The 20,184-nt window shown below is 41.5% G+C and overlaps 1 protein-coding gene across 7 annotated transcripts in view; it reads left to right on the top strand.

The window, feature by feature from the left end:
- The window catches only part of TMEM94 (transmembrane protein 94), a 106,023-nt gene that overhangs the window by 30,102 nt on the left and 55,737 nt on the right, over positions 1-20,184 (top strand). Inside the window, exon 1 of one of the 7 annotated variants that reach the window (XM_014066902.2) lies at positions 10,779-14,086. The exons of the other annotated variants lie outside the window; for them this stretch is intronic. Within the exon in view, the coding sequence (XP_013922377.1) occupies positions 14,033-14,086 (54 nt within the window). The 5' untranslated portion in view covers positions 10,779-14,032. Of the gene's footprint in view, positions 1-10,778; positions 14,087-20,184 lie in introns of those variants that run through there. 7 annotated transcript variants of the gene reach the window in all.

Below are 20,184 nucleotides of genomic sequence, written 5' to 3'. Positions count from 1 at the left end.
CAGCCAAAGGTGGTATCTGCAGCTTAAAATTTGGTACTGCCAATTCATCTCATTCTTAGTAAAATATCAGGCTTAATCCTTTATTTTTTGTTTGATCATATAAACTTATTATTTTTCTCTCAACTATTTAACATGGAAATTATTGGAATAGTTGGATCTAAAAAAAATTAACCAATTTTTACTAAAATGTACATTAGGTAAAAAAAGTTTCGCTTCAGATGTATCTAGGCCCGTGATGGAAAACCTATGGCATATGTGTCGGAAGTGATACACAGAGCCATCTCTCCAGGAACATCAGCTGTTGCCCATTGCTTTTCCGGGTTCCAGTGCTGGAAACCGAAACAACAGCTGAGCTTCCAATTTCTGGTGTGCACATGCAATAGTCTTTGCATGCACATGCGTGCCAGAAACCAGAAGACTAGGTGGCTGGCTCATATGTGTGCGTGCTGGAAACCGGAAGCTCAGCTTCCGGTTTCCAGTGCCCCCCCCCCCCCCGTGTCCCTGCGTTCCCGTTTCGGCACTCAGTGCCAAAAAGGTTCGCCAGCACTGACCTAGGCTGCACTACTTCAGATTATAACTGGAACACGTTGGATGTTCTTTATCAGAATGGCTTTTTTATGGACGTTTCCCCCCCCCTCCCACATATGGGCAATGGGCTCTTGACATTCCTTCTTGACAATCTGAGTGCTATTTTTTTCCTTTAGAGAGAATATTCAATATTCAAACCTTCACTTAATTCTAAAACACCACAACTAAATTTTGTTCAAACATGATCTGAATCTTTATGGCTTTTTAAGGATCGAGTACAAACAGCTGTGTCCTCAAACATCCAAAAGATTAAGAAGAAGCAGTTGACTTTTAATTCCAAATGTAGGATAACCTCCGAAGATGGTAGGCAATATGTATTTATGTATAGTTGAACATTTCAAAATTATTTTTTTAGAGGTATTGAAGTTCATGAATTCTGCTTTGTGCGTAGCTGCTTTGTAGTGAAGTCCAAGAGTCTGAAACTTAAGAGATTTGATTTCTAGTTCCCATCATTCGTAGCCAACGAAGGATGAGATTCAGTATTTATTGCATGCTAAATTGCCTGGAAAACCGTTTAGGCATCTCGAAACAAGAGAGCAAATACCCTAAATGATTGTTCAGGTATCTCTGAAATCCAGTTTAATTGTCAGCATCCCTCCATTATATAATTAGGAAAGAAAGACCAAGAGATTCCATGTGTTGGAAATCAAAAGTACTTTTACTAATTACAAATGGTTAGCGAGCAGTTGCGAAGCAAAGTCTGTTTAATTAGGCGCGAAAGCAATTGATATATAGAATAGTCCATTCCCCACCCCTTGGGATCATAGCCTCAGGCCAATCATAAGTCCTTCAAGTGTCAGGTGTGAGATAACTTCAAAAGACATCACGAAGATGGAATGTCGAGGCCGTTGGTCCAGGCGGGAAGCACTCACGCATGCGTAATCCAACCATCTGGTAAATACTAGAACATTCCTCCAGCACATCGAATAACCCCTCCCAAATACCAACCCTCCCTCCCCGTTTCATGACAGCTGAAGCAACAGCAAGGCAGAAGCTGACATCAATAGACTCAATTTCTAGCCATTGTCTTCCCCAGCCCCCTTCTCAATTAATTGGGTGTATACAAGCCTTATCTACAGCTGATAAGCTGCAGTATATTCATGCAAAGGGCTAAAACACAAATAAACAATTATAGCTTTATATAGCATGATGTTTAAACTCAGCCTAAATGTTGTATACATAATGAACTTTTGTTAAAATCTGCAGAGGCTGATAAAATCAGCAAATATTTGTTTTTGCTTAGGGATGGGTAAATTTAAATTTTTGTACCTTCTATGTGTTTTCAATAATCTAAATTATATTATATTCAGCTTTTATAGCATGGCTCATTATAATTCTCTATGTTCAGGCTCAATAAATTATATATTGCAGGCCTATGTACAATATTTTATGACCTCCAACGTGGTCTCCAACCTGCCCTTTGTAGGGAAGGTTGTTGAGAAAGTGGTGGCCTCTCAACTCCGACGGTCCTTGGATGAAACTGATTATCTGGATTCCTTTCAGTCGGGTTTCAGGCCTGGTTACAGCACGGAAACTGCTTTGGTCGCGCTGATCGATGATCTCTGGCGAGCCAGAGATAGGGGTCACCCCTCTATCCTTGTGCTCCTTGACCTCTCAGTGGCCTTCGATACCATCGACCATGGTATCCTTCTGCGACGGTTGCGGGAGGTGGGAGTGGGAGGCACCGTCCCTCGGTGGTTCTCCTCCTACCTCTCGGACGTCGCAGTCGGTGTTGGTCGGAGGGCAGAGGTCGACCCCTAGGCCCCACAATTATGGGGTGCCGCAGAGTTCGGTCCTGTCCCCCCTCCTCTTTAACATCTACATGAAGCCGCTGGGTGAGATCATACGCCGGCACAGGATTAAATACCATCAGTATGCGGACGATACGCAGTTGTATCTGTCCACCCCGTGCCAACTCAGTGAAGCAGTAGAAGTGATGTGCCAGTGCCTGGAGGCTGTCAGGGTCTGGATGGGTATGAACAAGCTTGCACTCAATCCCGACAAGACCGAGTGGCTATTGATGTTCCCTTCCAAAGATTGGCCAAATACTCCATCTCTCAGGCTTGGGGGTGAAATTATACGCCCCTCAGAGAGGGTTCGCAATTTGGGAGTTCTCCTGGATCCGCAGCTGACTTTAGAACACCATTTGTCGGCTGTGACCAGGGGGATCTTTGCCCAGGTTCGCCTGGTGCACCAATTGCGACCCTATCTGGATCGGGAGGCCCTTCAGATAGTCACTCATGCCCTCGTGACCTCAAGACTGGATTACTGTAACGCGCTCTACATGGGGCTGCCCTTGAAGAGTGTCCGAAGACTTCAGTTAGTCCAGAACGCAGCCACGCGAGCGATCCTGGGTGCACCCAGGTACACTCAGGCACTGGTTACCTATTGGTCTCCGGACTCGCTTCAAGGTGCTAGTCGTTATTTATAAAGCCCTACATGGCATCAGACCTGGGTACCTGAGAGATCGCCTCCTGCCAATTACTTCCCATAGACCAATCAGATCGCACAGACTAGGCCTTCTCCGGATTCCATCTGCCAGCCAATGTCGGCTGGCGACCCCCCAGGGGAGAGCCTTCTCTGTTGCAGCTCCAGCCCTCTGGAACGAGCTTCCCATAGAGATCCGGACCCTTACTACTCTCCCGGCCTTCCGCAAAGCCACTAACTCTTGGCTGCTCTGGCAGGCCGGGGGGGCTGTTGAAGTATCCAGCCCCACGGTAACTATGAATGTTGTTTATTTTTAAATTGTTTTGACTATTTATCCCCTTCCCCTGTTTATTGTTAGCTGCCCGGAGTCCTTCGGGAGTGGGCGGCATACAAGACCAATAAACTAAACTAAACTAAACTAAACTAAACTAAACTAAACTAAACTAAACTAAACTAAACTAAACTAAACTAAACTAAACTAAACTAAACTAAACTAAACCCAACCCAACCCAACCCAACCCAACCCAACCCAACCCAACCCAACCAAACCCAACCAAACCTGTGGAAGTAATGTCCATTTATACATACATAACATTGCTGTGATGTCTCTTTCCAAACCCCCTTATTTATCTCTTTTACAGTATTAATTTCTATATCTCCCACTGTTCCCTCCCTGGCCAAATGGCACATTATTTTCTGTGGTTTAATTTAACTATTGTATATCTGAATTAAGCCCTGTTAATATATTTCCTTGACAGACAAAAGAAGGGAATGGTTTGCTATCCTCTCCCTTGGTCTTATTTTTCTGAATTGCTATGCATCAGCCTAGTGTTCCAGTAGCCTAAAACTATGATTTATAAAAGTAATAAGAATGTGCAAAATAGTTATATTTATAATGATGTAACGCCGTGATTTAATGGCTAAGAAGCTGAGCTTGTTGATCAGAAAGATTGGCAGTTCGTTGCTTCGAATCCCTAGCACCACATAACGGAGTGAGCTCCCGTTACTTGTCCCAGCTTCTGCCAACCTAGCAGTTTGAAAGCATGTAAAAATGCAGGTAGAAAAATAGGAACCACCTTTGGTGGGAAAGTAACAGCGTTCTGTGTACCTTTGGTATTTAGTCATGCCGGCCACATGACCACGGAGATGTCTTCCGACAGCGCTGGGTCTTCGGCTTTGAAACGGAGATGAGCACCGCCCCCTAGAGTCGGGAATGACTAGCACATATGTCCGCGGGGAACCTTTACCTTTACCTTTACCTTTGTTTAACTATTATATAAGAGAACCATATCTTAGGATATTGAGCCAGCCTGTGGAGGAAATATAGTTTGATCCATTCCTGGTTCTGAACATTGTAGATTCATAAATGTTGAAAAGGATTAAGATAACTCATGAATTCCTGAAATTGTGAGGTTGTGGGTTTTTTTTGCTGTTTATTAACTTTGTTATTTCTACTAATGTTTTCACAAAGAGAACTCATGCCCTTCTATTCTAGAGGACATATTCTGGGCAATAATATAGTTTAGATGGGAAACAACCAAATGGCAACAGTTAAGGGGATGGTGGACAGGTGTTAACACACCTTCAATTAAATGTGTTTTATTGCAAAAAAAACCCAGAGACTAAATTACCTTCTTCTCCTAGAACATTCTTCCTGTTTCAGTAAATTTGGGTTCATACGTGGTTTAAACCACAGTAATCATATGATGAATGAGCTGATGTAGCCAGATTTTTAAAAAATTAGATAAATTCAAAATGTAACAAACCATATTATGGCCTATTGCTGAACTTCTCCTGCCACTTTTGTTGTTTTTTTTAAAATAGTTTTTATTGGACATTTTCAAGTTTAAAAAAGAACAAGGAAAAAAAGAAACTTTAGCACCTGCTGCAGTTATTCCCCTTTTTTCTAAGTTCTGTAGTTTTTACACTCTTTGAGGGTTTCGTCTTCTGAACTTTTGCTTTCAGTATGAGGAACCTTGTGAATTATGCCTTGCTGTTCTTTTCTGCATTGACTGCCAGTCCAACTGCATACAGGACAGTGATGAAGTTCAAATTTTTTTACTACCAGTTCTGTGGGCGTGGCTTGGTGGGCGTGACGGGAGGGATACTGCAAAATCCCCTTTCCCTCCTCACTCCTGGGGAAGGATAGCAGAGGTAGAAACAGGATCTTTGTGATAACTGTGCACCAAACTATTTTGCCATGAATAAAAGACACCCCAGAATTTGGTACCCTTTGTTAAAATTTCAACCTTCCTTAACTGTGATGCTTACACTGTGTGAACAGGATGGAGATGAAATGGCTTTAGGGCTTCAGGTACCTCTTCTTTTCATTTCTTATTTTAATCAGTGGTCCATATGCCACTCCAACCCCCCAGCCATGTCCCTCTGCTCCTTTGGGATAATTCTTATTTGATAAATACCAGTTTTTCTTCTTTTGGATTGACCCTCTTATCATAGACAAGTATACATTGTGCTTTTTAAAGCTCCTCCTATTAGCAGCTCAAATGCTTTTGTGTTGTCTTCAGCTAGAAAGAATCTGGGCTTTTTATCAAGGGAAAAGTTCTTTTCGTATTATTATTTAACAAGTTTTATAAAAAAATGTGCATTTGTGCGCGTGCGCGCGCACACATACACGGGAACCCCCCCCCCTAAAAACAAAAAGAGATCACAAACTTTCCATACATTTCACAGATCAGTCAAACAGTAAACAGAATGTAAATGAATCCAAATGAAAGAGAGTATATATTCTCATTTATTTATTAAGGAAAAAGTTCAGCCAATGTAGACAGCAGGTCTGCTAAGGTGACTGCCAAAGCACTGGAAGAAGACCTGGCTGCCCATCAAGCTTAAGGTGCTCCTATTCTGTTTAGCTGAAACAGCGTAAAAGCATCCCTTAATGCTATCCTCCAGAGTCCTGTCATGCAGTCAGTCAAAATTGTGATGAGAGAGCAGTCACAGGACCATTTGCCAGGGAGCGTTTCTCTGGAGAGATCAAAACTCATTTAACTGCTGTGTTTGGGACTGAAAGTTTCCCAGGCCAGATGGCTTCAAGACTCTCCTCTCCCCCACTTTCCCCCTTTCTTCTGCAATCCCACCTGCCAATAGCTGTGCTTCAGCAGCCCTGGAACTTCCTAAGAATGGTGTTAAGGAATGGGGGGGGGGGTGGCGTTGCTGGGAGGTTGTGGAGGGAGATCTGTGCTGAGCAAAACATTGTGTTCCTTTGTGCAGCTCCAGAGTGTGTGTGTCGTCTAGGAAACACAATGCCCTGGAGAAAGATGCTGCCTCTCTTTCCTTCCCCTCCCCTTTCTTCCCCACTGGGCTCCTTTTGTAATCAGCATCACAAATGTCCTCTTGTTTTTCTTGAGCTTTACTTCTAGAATTATATATATTCTGGCATTTTGATCCTTCAAATGATGATAAGTAAAATCTCCAAGTTGAATAAAAATCCTGGAGGCTACCCAGCCCTGTAGATTTTAAGGTTCTTTGCAATCCACAGTTTGCCTTATCCAAAGAATGGCCAGATGCAGAGCTAAGTCTCTCGATTGCTCTCTTTAACGAGCAACACTTTCAGCATCTCGAGCAAAGCGTATTTTTTTCAAGTCTGGGGATGTTTTCATCAAACCTTAATACTCCTATGATTTTGGACTATGTTGGGAATATAATCTAAAGGTTGGGTTGGCAATATATAAACCATGTAACAATGCTATACCTGTTTCTTTAAATCATACTGTAAAATGTGATTGGTTGCTGTTTTCCTCAATCGGCCATAAGAAGGAGCCAGAATGACTATTAGCTCTCTGTTAGATGCTGGGCTGATCTGATCTGAGTGTTTTGGAAGCTGGCTGTTAGAAAGTGCCGTGAGCTATTGTAAGTTTTGCAACTGCTAGCAAACTTTGTGTACCAGACTGTTTGTATGATTATGGACTATGTTATTTGGATTATCCCTTAACTGAAAGACATTGATGACTGACAGTCTTATCCGTGTATGACTTGGACAGTTTGATGGACTCTGATACCTCTATTTCCACGAAAGTAAAAGCCTATTTAAACTGCAGTGTCGCTGTATGCTGGTTTGTGTGTTCTCCAACACCATTCTCACAATGCTTCTCTGAATGCACTCACTCTCCCAACTTACCAAACAGGCTACTTAAGATGCAACATCCAGTAGCATCTAGGGGCCTGTTGGAAGAAATGTCCATCTAGGTTCAGTTCCAAGTGGGGAGAAAGACACTGGAAACAATGGTTTGGATAGATGGTTTTTAATGGTGGACAGGATCAAATGGTTTGAGGTTCTGGACAAAAGAGGGAAGCGATGCTGAGAGTGCCTGGGTTTTATGACCTCTCTGGGCTTTTGAATTTGAGCTTGTATTCTGATTGGTTGTCAGATTCCCATGGGGCCATGCAGGGGTAACTTTGTAGGTTGTCTGTAGTCCCAGGCTTGGTTGAGCCTTGCTGGGTGATATAATCTTCCCAGGTGCCATGTGGTGAGTTCTATTGCTAGATGGGTAGAAGGTTAATCCTACTTTTGTTGGATCTTGGGTGAGGACATTTGCCTAGGAATAGACCTAGCTATCTCTTTATCTCTTAAGTGCAGACATCTGCTGTGAGCTATTGATGAGGGTGGGGACTATTAAGAGTGAGTCTGTTTCCTGCCTAAAAACATGTTTCTCCATTTCTCATCCAGGAAAATATAATAGTCTGCCTTTTTAATATTCCCTAGAATATTTCATTTTTCTAGGAGAGTGGTGGGTGCTAACTTCCTACAGGCCCAAAGTTTTTTTTAAAAAAGTATGTTTTAATCATCAGTTCTCTGGATTTGAGATTATTTTAGCACAGGGATGGTTGGAAGATTGTAAAAAGTCCCATGGCTTGCTAGTAGTTCACATTGCTTCTTCTTTTCATTAACTGGGGAAAATCCACTCTTCTAATAATAGCCAGTTTGGTCTAGTCTAGTGGTTAAGGTGCTGGCCTAGATCAAAGAGGCTGTCCTGCCTTAGGCACTAAAGCCAGCTGGGTGACTGGGTCCATCACTCTCTCTCAGCCTTACGCATCTCAGAGGATTGTTGTGAGAAAAATAGGAGGACGAGGGTGTGTTGGACATGTTCACCACTTTTGAGTTATTTGTAGAAGTAATGAATGGGTATAAATAATCAAAAACAAAAATGTTCACCGTATTGAATTATTCATACAAATATTTAAAGAGGCATAAAATAAATAAAGTAGTTTTTAAATATCTTTTTGGAGATAAATATTTATTTTGGTCATAATATTGAGCTCACCATATCCTTCCTTTTCATTCTGACTTATGGCCAGTCTAACCTGTATTTTCTTTTTTTAAAATATTTTTTTTATTTTTAAAACAAACACAACACAAAGAATCCTCCTTCTGTACATACTGTAAAAAGTGTAACAGTTGGTTACAAAAGACTTTTGTGCATCTCTTCCACAGTCATCAACCATAATTCATGTTAACTCCAGTATTTTAACTCAGATATTTATACATGTTATCATACCTCCCTTTTCATTTGACTATAATTGTTTAAATGTCCTTCATCATAAAATATACCAAGATTTAAAATATAACCACATACTGGCATTTCATTTGCTATTTCTAAAATCCTTGAATAACACTGAATCCTTATGGCCTATTCTAGCTAAACATCCATAATATTTAGTAACAAAAAATTCTAATCCTCCTTTCCAAATCACTTTACAATTTACATCCACTTTCCTTATGTTGTGTATGTGTATGTATGTATGGGTGTGTATATATATATATATATATATATATATATATATATATATATATATATATATATATATATATATATATATATATATATATATATATATATGTATGTGTATATGTGTTTTTATTTGTGCTGATAAATAAATAAAGGAAGACTAGTATAGATCTATTTCAAGCTATTTAGCTCTCATCAGCTAGCCATATCCTTACTGGGATTCGAACCTGTGCTCTATTGCCTCTTAGGCAGATGTGTTAACCATTGAGCTACAGAGCTCGACTCCTTATCAGCCATATATATATATATATATATATATATATATATATATATATATATATATATATATATATATATATATATATATATATATATATATATATATATATATATATGTTGTTATCATTATCCCTCCTGTATTTGACTGTATACTGTATCATAACATTTCCCCCCTAATAATCAAAAATTAACTAAATTTAACTTAGTTCTTTTTTATTATCCTTTATATATAACCAAAAAGATTTCTAATCTTCCTTTCATGGGTACCTGTTCTGACCCCCCTTGACGGCTCGTTAACAAACGCAGACAATTAAACTTAAAAGGACTTTTCTTTATCAGTTTTCAGTTCAAACTGGCTTCGAGCCCAGAAATAACATAAACATCACTCTCCGATAAGAATTCAAAACAAAAGCTCTTACAAACGCAGCCCTTCTTCCACTGTCTCCACGGATCAGATTTACATGAAAACACCAAAGCATTTATCCAAATGTAACAGGCATAATCACGAGTAATAAGCAAGCAATATTGTACCAGACATGGAACATACGAAGGAACGTTGACTCCAGCCACTGGGGCATGGCAGCATCCCTCCTTTTATCTCCCAACTTGCTTCTAACCACTCCCAGCTGCCTAATGAATCTTGATCCCGAAAAGACTCTCAGCAGAACTGCTGAGTCACAACAGGTACCATTCAATATTCATATCCAATTATTACTTATCATAACAATACATATAGCAATAGCAATAGCAGTAGACTTATATACCGCTTCATAGGCCTTTCAGGCCTCTCTAAGCGGTTTACAGAGAGTCAGCATATTGCCCCCAACAATCTGGGTCCTCATTTTACCCACCTCGGAAGGATGGAAGGCTGAGTCAACCCTGAGCCGGTGAGATTTGAACCGCTGACCTGCTGATCTAGCAGTAGCCTGCAGTGCTGCTTTTAACCACTGCGCCACCTTGGCTCATATGTATGCATTATTATTATTATTATCAATTATTTATTTAACTATATCTATTGTCACTAAATTTCACTAAGTTTAACTAGTTTTAAATTATACACTTTCATCTATCAACCTGTATCTTTCCAGTAGCAAAACAGTCGTGTCTTCTGCCATTTGTGGTATCAGTCCTCTAATCATCTCCTTAATCAAATTTGTATGGACTTCTCTTTGCAACTCATTGCTTATTAAGTCTCTCATGTAATTTTGATGCCCTTATTCTGTTTCCTTAATCAGCTTATCTTTAATTGTCAGTAGTGTTATCAATGGTGTTGCTAATAAAATTTCTCTCTTTAAATCCATAAATTCTTTTGTTTTTTTCTTCTTGTTTATCTTGCCATCTGGGGTAGAGTTCCCTTCCATTTAATTCCTCTTTCAGTGTTCCACTCTTTCTATTTCCAGACACAAACCAATCACCATAGATATCAGCGGATTTAATTTCTTTATGGTCATTTTCCTTTTCGGTTTTTAGGACTCTAACCTCCCCTTTTTTCACTTGATAAACCTCTCCAACTTCTTCATCATATTTTACTGTTAGATGCTCTAGGTTTTCCAACTTCTTCTCCGTCCTCTCAAATGTGTTTGATAATTTCTGAATTTCTAACAATATCTTTTGCAGGCTTAAAGTTTCTTTCTGCTGTTGAAATTGTGCCATTATTTTCAGCTGACAAACACTGCTGCTCTGGCTTGGAAGGTTTTTACAAGATTAACATAAATTCACAATAAGGTCTTATTTTCACTTTTCTCTGGTTAAAGATATACTTCAAAGGAACATTTGTATGCTTTTCTTCTTATCACTCTCTATAAACAAACAATGAGACCTTTTGCGAAGCCAGAATAATCAGTGAGGAAAGTAAAAGTGTTTTGTTTCCAATACACAAACCTCCCACCTCCGAGTAGCAGTGTTTTTCTTTCCCTCTGTTGTTACAATTTTCTTTGTTTCCTTTTGTATCTTTTTTATATTCCAAGTTGAAAAAAAGTCAAATTCTTGAATGAGTTAGAGAAGAAAAGGGGAAAAACACCCGCAGTAATGAAGAAGGAGAATTTTAATCCATAGATTACAAAGAATAATAATAAAAGAAAAAAATACAAGAAGAAAACTTAATCCATTTATTTTAAAAGGCTTGCATAAATTTCATCCATGAACATAGCATTTAAAAAGTAAGATAATCCACTGTCCAAAACCATTCAAAGCTTAACTCCTTATTTCTTCTGTTCTCAAATTTAAATTAACTTTTAAGTTTTTTATAGGCAGCCTCTTTTAAAATAGTAAAAATTCCTCACCATCTGGAAACACTTTCTCTTTCTGTATCCTTCTGTTTTGGAGCCACCCATCCAGTCTAATGGCTGGATTTTTTGTTGCCGGCTTGAAGAACTTCTCTTGGATCGATCAGGGACGATCGATTTACGATGTCCCTGAGGTCAGCAAGACATATTCTTTCTGTTCACCATCTCTGCGGGATGGTTTAGGTCCGATTGGACCACCCAGCAGCAAAAGTATTGGGTGCAGTCTCGGAGCATTGAGACCGCACGTCCGTAGCGTCGCAACGTTGGATCCTCCACCTGTAATTTCTGATATACTGTAAATTTAATAAAGTTGACAATGATTATGATGATTGTGCAGATCAAAGCTCACAAATATTAATTAGTTTTTTTTTCAGGGAAGAGGAGCCTGTCAGGAGTCATTCCTTAGTAGAGAGCAGGTCCATGGGATGTCTCTTTTCATGTATAGGAGATTCTGGGCTCATGCCCAGGGTATCTCTAGGTGGGCCTGACCTGAAGCAGACTGACTGTAATGCTGAAAAAGTGAGCTTGTGCAGGATTTATCTCACATTTTAATGCACCTAAATTTGTTATCCTTTTGGGAGAATAGCAATAGCAATAGCAATAGCACTTAGACATATACACCGCTTTACAGTGCTTTACAGCTCTAAGCAGTTTTACAGAGTCAGCATATTTCCCCCCCAACAGTCTGGGTCCACATTTCACTCACCTCGGAAGGATGGAAGGATGAGTCAACCTTGAGCCTGGTGAGATTTGAACTGCCAAATTGCAGGCAGCTGGCAGTCAGCAGAAGTAGTCTGCAATACTGCACTCTAATCACTGTACCACCGTGGCTGATTTCTTTCTTCTTTCTTTCTATTTTTTATACCATGATGAGTAGTATGTGCATTGACATGTTAAATTGAAAAGATTGGTCCTTTTATTGCCACTTTTCAGCCTTGACAAGATCATAGGATAATTCTGGAAGTTTCAATTCACTCATTCTAAATGCTATGTGGTCAGGGAAGACGGCTGTTCATGTTGTATTCTGTAACAGCCATGATTCCAATAGAAGAGAATATTTGTGGGTTAAACCGTGGGGTCCTTGGTACTCTCCGAGCTTGGTTGTTTTCTTTCATGGCAAGGTAACATTTGAGCAAACCTCACTCCCTTTTAGCACTGATGGTGTTACCTAGTTTGGCAATGAAATGCAGCAAGAAAACCTCCAAGCTCAGAGAGCATCAAGGATCCCACAGATATTATTTTTTCCTCAATATTGAGTCACCTTTGATTATTGTGACTCTTGACCGCACATTGTGTGAAACTTTGGGGCAAGACAATTATCTATCCAGCACTAGAAGAGAAGCTTTGGGAGAAGAAGGAAGAGGAGTTGATTGAAAGAGCTTTCTGGTCCTGAATTCATCAGACTGGTAGAAAGGCTACCAGAAAGACCTTGGGGATATTAAAAAAACAACAACAACCCTTGGCGTTCAATATTCAAAAGAATTGTTAATTTCGCCCAGCAAGAATTTTCTATCCAAAACCACTGCAAACATCACCTGCTGCTTTTTTTCAACTGGGCAAAAAAGTTGGAGATGGTTAGGATGCTAAAGTATGTATGCTAGAGAGATCCTTATAGTTGGATAAGGAAAAAAAAGTCATCCAGAGATTGCTGAAAAAGCAGGTGATCTTCATTCAGCATAACCAACTCTATACTCAAGTTGCTGACGTTGATTGGTCATTCACACAATTTTTGAGTAGGGCTAAAATGTTAACTTTTAACATCCTAAGCCCCCTAAGAGGAGTTGTGTGGCACTGTCCCTTGAATAGGATGTAGCTTAAGTTGGCCTGACTCTTGTCAGTTATATAATTCTTCTTTTTTGCTACTTGAGTATAATATTATGACAGTTCTATTTGTTAGCTCTATGTCCTTCTCGTGTCCCCTGCATTGTTGTCTTGGTGAGTGGCAAGCCACAGAACTATTGGGTTGTTATTAATAACACTATATTGCGTTTTCTTCTGGTGTCTCGTCTTGAGATGATATGAATATTTGATGCTTGGTGGTGGAGAAAAGCTGTTCCCCATTTGGATGACTGCTGGGAAGTCCTGCTGAGAGCAAAAGGATGTTCAGTAGACAGCACTAAATATCCACAGAGCTCGGCAAATTGAGGATCCTCTCTAGACTTTTCCTATTGCCTTGAAATAATTGGCATGAGAAATACAGAATCTGCCATTTGATTGCCCCCTTATTTATGAAAGTATGTTTTCAATTTGTACAAACATTCCCAATCCTTCTCCGCTCCCACGGTTGATTTTTCCCTTTTGAGACTAGCTCTCCTATCTCTACTGAGCCTTCATCAGCTCGACATGTATATGACCTGGTTCTCAGCCTAATACCATCTCTACATAGATAGTTCATGGGGATTATTTGGTTTGATGTGCATCCTCCTGCCCCCCACCAAGGGAAAAGAACTTCTCCATCTTTCTCTTCTCATTCCTCCCTTTCTTCTGTTTCCAGCATTCAGCAGCGTGACTGGCAACAGGCTGAATTAATCAGTGGCTTAGTGCTTCACTCTGCTGTTCCTCTCTCTCTTTCTCTGCAGCGCTGTGCTCTGTGCACTCTCTCTCTCTCTCTTCCTTCCTCTCTCCCTCTTGCTCTCTGCTTCTCTGTGGGTAGCAGCATTGGAAGTTGCTGTTCAAGGTTTCCAGTGGTGTGCAGCAGTCTTAGCCCAGATGCTTTTCAAACAGCCAGATCTATGGATGTCTCAGCAAGCCAAAAGTGGCAAAGTAAGTTAACCTTATTTGGGGTCCTCTTCCCCCCCCCTAATATTTTCATTCAAGATGGCTCCCACCCCCACCCCAAAAATTCCTGGATCGTTTCTTGAGTTACTAACATGTTTCAGGGATTGTCTATGTGTTGTATGTGTGTGAGGGAGATAAAGAGAAAGGGGGAGAGAACATGTGAAAGAGCCCTTAGCCTTGGTGAACTGTAACTGTCCTCCGATTAGGGATAGGATTGCTTTCTTGTAGATGGCATTTTCTTATGTGAATGATACCGGCATTAAATACAGTAGATAAAACCTGTCACGTTTTGTGTTGAAAGGAAACCCTCTTCCTATTCCGCGTTTATGATTTGCCTGCTTCTTCTGATGGCTGTGCACTGCAGCTGAATATTTTTTGCGCTGGAATGCATGGATTTGGGTTAAGGCTGTATTTTAAAGTAGCAAGCATGGTTTGTACTAAATTTCTTGAATTGGAAGGTCTGCCAGCTCTATTCAGGGGAAGCAAATATGGCAAGGATCCATCCTTGCAGATTAATAAATCTAGGATTACATTCAGCAGTGGTAGAAGGGTATGTAATTCTCAACAGTACTCTTCTCATGCTTCAGAGTTAGGGAGCTACAGAGAAGAATATTTCGGCTTTCATGTTAGATTATGCAATACGTCTTAAAAAACAAAACATAAACACTTATCCCCATGGCATGTGTTAGCTAGATTGTGATCTGGCCCTAGGGTGATACATCAGGGGAAAGAGGACCAGAGGGATGGAGCAGAGAGGCTGCATAGCACATGGTTGCCCAAAGAAAGGTTTCTTCTCTCAGTAGTCTTAAATGAAGGGGAAATTGCCAAACAGAAAAAGGCTTAGGTGAGTTTATCTTGACTATTGGCATCCAGCCAATAGTTTTGTACAATCTTGAAAATGTGATTATCCGGGGGGGGGGGAGTATCTCTATCTGTAGCAGGAGTCGTGGCCTATGGAGACAATTTAAATCAGCCCTCTGTAAGGAATTGTAGGTCTGCTTTCTACTGTGTTGCTAAGTTAGAATGGCCAAATTTTTTATGGGACTGTCGTTCCAATGACATGTCTCTTAATGTAAAAGAGAATTGATGCAGTGACCTGGAAGCCAGAAGACCCTCTTTACCAGAAACAAGCATGTCGTCTCATTTTGCCTTTGCAGCTTGTTCTTGAAACTTGGTTTCTTGAGCAGGGCTCCTCTCTAAGCCATAGAGTGCACTCTCTTTTAAGGACAGAATTAAATTGGATTCTGCTGTGGATTTCCCTGAGCTGTGAATTTGATTTGGTTGAGATTGAGTAACCGGCCAGACTCACCCGTTGACCTCCAAATCATCTGACTTGACTTGGGGAGACCCAGATCAACTTTTTAATCCATGTGCCACACAATATAGAGTTCTTGTCTAAACAAGGGGTTCTCAACCTTATTTTGCTCAAGATTCTCTTCTGAGCCTCATTTACCTCTGATGACCCCAATATGCTGACTGCTACCTGGTACATATGTATTGTAAAGTATAATAATTTTCAGTATTTCTGCTGCTGAGATAAGCAGACAGGATGAGATGTGAGGTTTATGACAAATGGATCATACACCTGGGAGTTAGGTTTAGGTGGCTCCCTCCAAAACCTACTATACCCCAAATGGCCTACATTGAGAACACTGATCTAAAACAATACCAGTGGTTTTAAACAAAATAATACTTTCCCCAATGCTCATCAAGCTAATACATTGTCTTCAGACTTAATTAATTATCAAAAGCTATTTCCCCGAATACCTGAAGTTGAGGGGGGAATATCACACATATTTGCTTCTTTAGTGAAGAACAATCTGACTAGTCTGTGTGTCTCACAATAGTTATATAACTGCCATCAGTGTGTTTGTGTGTATATGCATGTGTGGTTTTTGTTGAAATGTTCTGCATCTTGCCTCAGAGGGGTCTAAATCTATGTCTTGGATTTATAGACAATAAAGCAGTGTAAAGTGACACTCTTTGTAGGAGGGATGCAAATAATAAGAAATAGCCAATAGCATTCTTTATGTTACCAAATTGATTGGACAAATATGGAGGAACGTCAGCTTCTTAAAATATTATAAACTTGAGACAAACAGTACAATCTCAGATTGTTTTTGGATCCTGCTCTGATAGCTATGGAGTGATGGCTTCTTTGAAATTTTCAAAGGTGACTAAAGCAAATAGTAATTTTACTTATTACATAATACTCATACCCTGACGTTGGTTTATAAGCACAATTGGCCATAGGATTGCATGCTCATACTAACAATAGTGAAGCTCAGGGTTGGCATTCTTTTAAAAATGGTTAATGCCAACTAGGTTTGCTTGTTAGCCTTTTTTATTTTCCTTTCATTACTAAGGTAAGGTTCTTTCTATTTTCTCCACCTTTAGGATGTAAATATCTGCACCAGAGCCAGTTTGTGTAATGGTTAAGGCGTGAGGCTGGAAAATGGGAGAGATTGAGTTCTAGTCCCACCTTAGGTACAAAACCAGCTGAGTGAACTTGGGCCATTCGCTACAGAGGTATGTTGCTCCTGGTTTGGCCGGGATTGGGCGAACCGGTAGTAGCAGTGGTGGGAAGCTCCGCCCACTCACCTGGATGCTTCTGCGCATGCGCAGAAGTGTCATGCGTGCGCCCAAACTGGTAGTAAAAAAATTGGCAACCCACCACTGATTCACTATCTCTGAGCCATAGGAAGAAGACAATGTTAATTCACTTCTGAAAAATGTTGCTGTGAAAGTTGCAGAGAGTAGTTCAGGCAGTCGCCAGCAATTAAAAACTGGGAAGGATGGAGGAAGGAAGGATATAGGAATTGTTTAATTGTCCTTGCATTGTCTGTTTATCATTTTCTTTCTTAATTTCTTACTTCCTTTCTTAACTATACTTTGCCAGTAAAACTTTATTTTATCATGTTACACTGAAGTTGTGAGCTATCCTGAAAGACCTTGTCAGCATCACTCCATTATATAATTAAGAAAGAAAGACTAAGAGATTCCATGTGTTGGAAATCAAAAGTACTTTTACTAATTACAAATGGTAAGCGAGCAGTTGCGAAGCAAAGTCTGCTTAATTAGGCGCGAAAGCGATTGATATATAGAATAGTCCATTCCCCACCCCTTAGGATCATAGCCTCAGGCCAATCATAAGTCCTTCAAATGTCAGGTGTGAGATAACTTCAAAGACATCACGAAGATGGAATGCCGAAGCCGTTAGTCCAGGCGGGAAGCACTCACGCATGCGCAATCCAACCATCTGGTACATACTAGAACATTCCTCCAGCACATCGAATTACCCCTCCCAAATACCAACCCTCCTTCCCCGTTTCGTGACAGCTGAAGCAACAGCAAGGCAGAAGCTGACATCCGGCCATCCCCCGGAAAAAGGCTGTTAGGCCTGGAAAAAAAAACAAACGAACAGACAAACAACAAAACATAAAAAGAAGGAGGGGGGGGGGAAAGAGAAAATTAAGGCTTGTCAGGGTAAGCAGCATAAAACTTCCGAAGCAGTCGGGGAGCACGAACATGGGATCTATCAACCCACTCCGTGTGGGAGGGAGGAAAATGCTTCCAAGCCACCAGGTATTGGATGCGATTACGGTGCTTGCGGGAATCAAGAATTTCACGAACTTCGAAGTGACGCTCCCCATCAACTAGCAACGGAGCAGGCGGAGGGTCATCAGGGGGACGCAATTGGGAAACCCGAACAGGCTTGATGAGGTTAATGTGGAACACTGGGTAGATCCGGTTGAGGTGTTTGGGTAACTGTAAACGAACAGAGACAGGATTGATGACCTTTACAATGGGGAAGGGCCCCACATATTTGGGCCCCAACTTCTTAGATTTCTGCGTTGTGTGCAGGAACTTTGTTGACAAATAAACCAAATCGCCAGGCCGGTATTCATAAGGTTGAGAGCGTTTCTTATCCGCTTGTTTCTTATGGGCCTTATGCGCAGCGTCCAAAGTGGAGAGGGTCAACGGCCAAACACGACTGAGGCGCTCACTCCAGTCCGCAACTGAAGGAACCTGCGGTTGGTCCCGAGGCAATTCAGGGATAGGAACAAAATCCTGACCGTAAACGACCCGGAAAGAGGTGAAACCCGTGCTGGAATGAACAGAATTGTTGTAGGCCACCTCAGCATGTGGTAACAAGTCTACCCAATCATCTTGTTGATAATTGATGAAACAACGTAAATATTGCTCAAGAACGGAATTAGTACGTTCACAGCTGCCATTAGTCTGAGGATGGTAGGCGGAGCTAAGGCCCTGGGCGGAGCCAATGCATTTAAGAAATTCCTTCCAGAAATTAGATGTGAATTGGACACCACGATCGGAGATAATGCGATCGGGCACTCCATGCAACCGGTAAATATGGGAAATGAAAAGTTTAGCCAATGCCTTAGCGGAAGGAATTTTGTGGCAAGGCACGAAATGAACCTGCTTGGAAAACAAGTCAGTGACCACCCATATGACCGTATGCCCCTGGCTCTCGGGGAGCTCAACAATAAAGTCCATAGAAATCTCCTTCCAAGGGGCAACCGGGCGAGCGACAGACTGGAGCAGCCCTTGTGGTTTCCCCGGCGGTCTTTTAGCGGTTGCACAAACTGGGCAACTGGCCACATAAAGTTCAATGTCCTTTTTTAAAGAGGGCCACCAGAATTGCCTCTTCACTAGATGCAAAGTTTTGACGAATCCAAAATGACCCGCCAATCTGGAATCATGTGTGCGACGAAGGACCACGAGCCGTAGGGATGCGGGGATGTACAATTTGGCGCCGATCCACGGGAGATCATCCCTCATAGTGCACTCGTCCCGATGGTTCAGGAACCAGTCGTCGTGAGGAAGCGCTTGTTTGAGGTCAGAAAGAAGATCCTGAGGCACATCCTTTTTTGCGCGGGTCTGCTGGCGCGTGACCACTGGAGCCGCTAGGAGCGGTTGGACGATACTCAGTTTAGAGCAATTATATTGAGGCAGTCTGGACAAGGCATCTGCCATGAAATTTTTTCCCCCCGGGATGTACTTAAGTGTGAAATTGAAACGGTTGAAATATTGGGCCCATCGCATTTGTTTGGGGGAGAGACGCCGTGGCGTTCTCAAAGCTTCCAAATTCTTGTGGTCAGTCCACACCTCAAACGGGTGTTTAGCGCCCTCTAGGAAATGGCGCCACGTGGCTAGAGCCCAACGAACCGCGAAAGCCTCTTTCTCCCAAACTGCCCAACGTCTCTCCGTGTCAGTGAGCTTTCGGGAGGTGTACGCGCAAGGTTGTAGGTTACCTTGGTCGTTGGCTTGCAGCAAAATGGCCCCCACGGCGACGTCGCTGGCGTCAGCCTGGACGACGAAAGGCCTGTCTAGGTCAGGATGCTTTAGCACTGGCTCAGCGGCAAACAGGCGTTTAAGTTTTTCGAATGCCGCCTGGCATTCCATGTTCCAGTCCAGAGGCTTATTAGGTTTAGGTTTTGGCTCCCCCTTTGACTTGAGCAAATTAGTTATAGGAAGAGCAATTTTAGCAAAAGAAGGAATGAACTGACGGTAGAAATTAGCAAAGCCCAAAAAATTTTGTAACTGTTTACGAGTTTTGGGCGCGTCCCATTCAGTGACCGCCCTCACTTTCTCAGGATCCATTTCAATGCCGTCTGGTGAGATGCGATATCCAAGGTAGTCAATTTTAGTTTGGTGAAACTCACACTTAGACAATTTGGCATACAGATCAGCGGCTCGGAGTTTTTTCAAAACAGTGCGCACAAGAGCGACGTGTTGGTCATAAGTGCGAATATAGATAAGGATATTGTCTAAATATACGATAACTCCTTTGTAGAGGTGGTCGTGCAAGATCTCATTGATTAATTGCATGAAGACTGCAGGAGCCCCCTGTAGGCCAAAAGGCATGACTCGGAACTGGAAGCTTTCTCCTTCCTCTTCTTTCTTTCCTCTTTGGCACAACGGAGCCTGATTAAGTCGAGCTCAGCATCAGCTGCGTGTTCAAACCAAGTGGTCAAACGTCTGGGCAGGTTGCGATTAACACATTGCTGATAAATGTCTTCATCTAAGCCCGAAGCAAATTTGTCCAAAAGGGCGTCCTC

This window comes from Thamnophis sirtalis, unplaced genomic scaffold (genome assembly GCF_051295495.1).
Source record: "Thamnophis sirtalis isolate CommonGarterSnake01/CBP01778 unplaced genomic scaffold, rThaSir2_p1.2 scaffold_3, whole genome shotgun sequence".
Lineage (NCBI taxonomy): Eukaryota > Metazoa > Chordata > Lepidosauria > Squamata > Natricidae > Thamnophis > Thamnophis sirtalis.
This window is presented reverse-complemented; position numbering and strand designations above follow the sequence as displayed.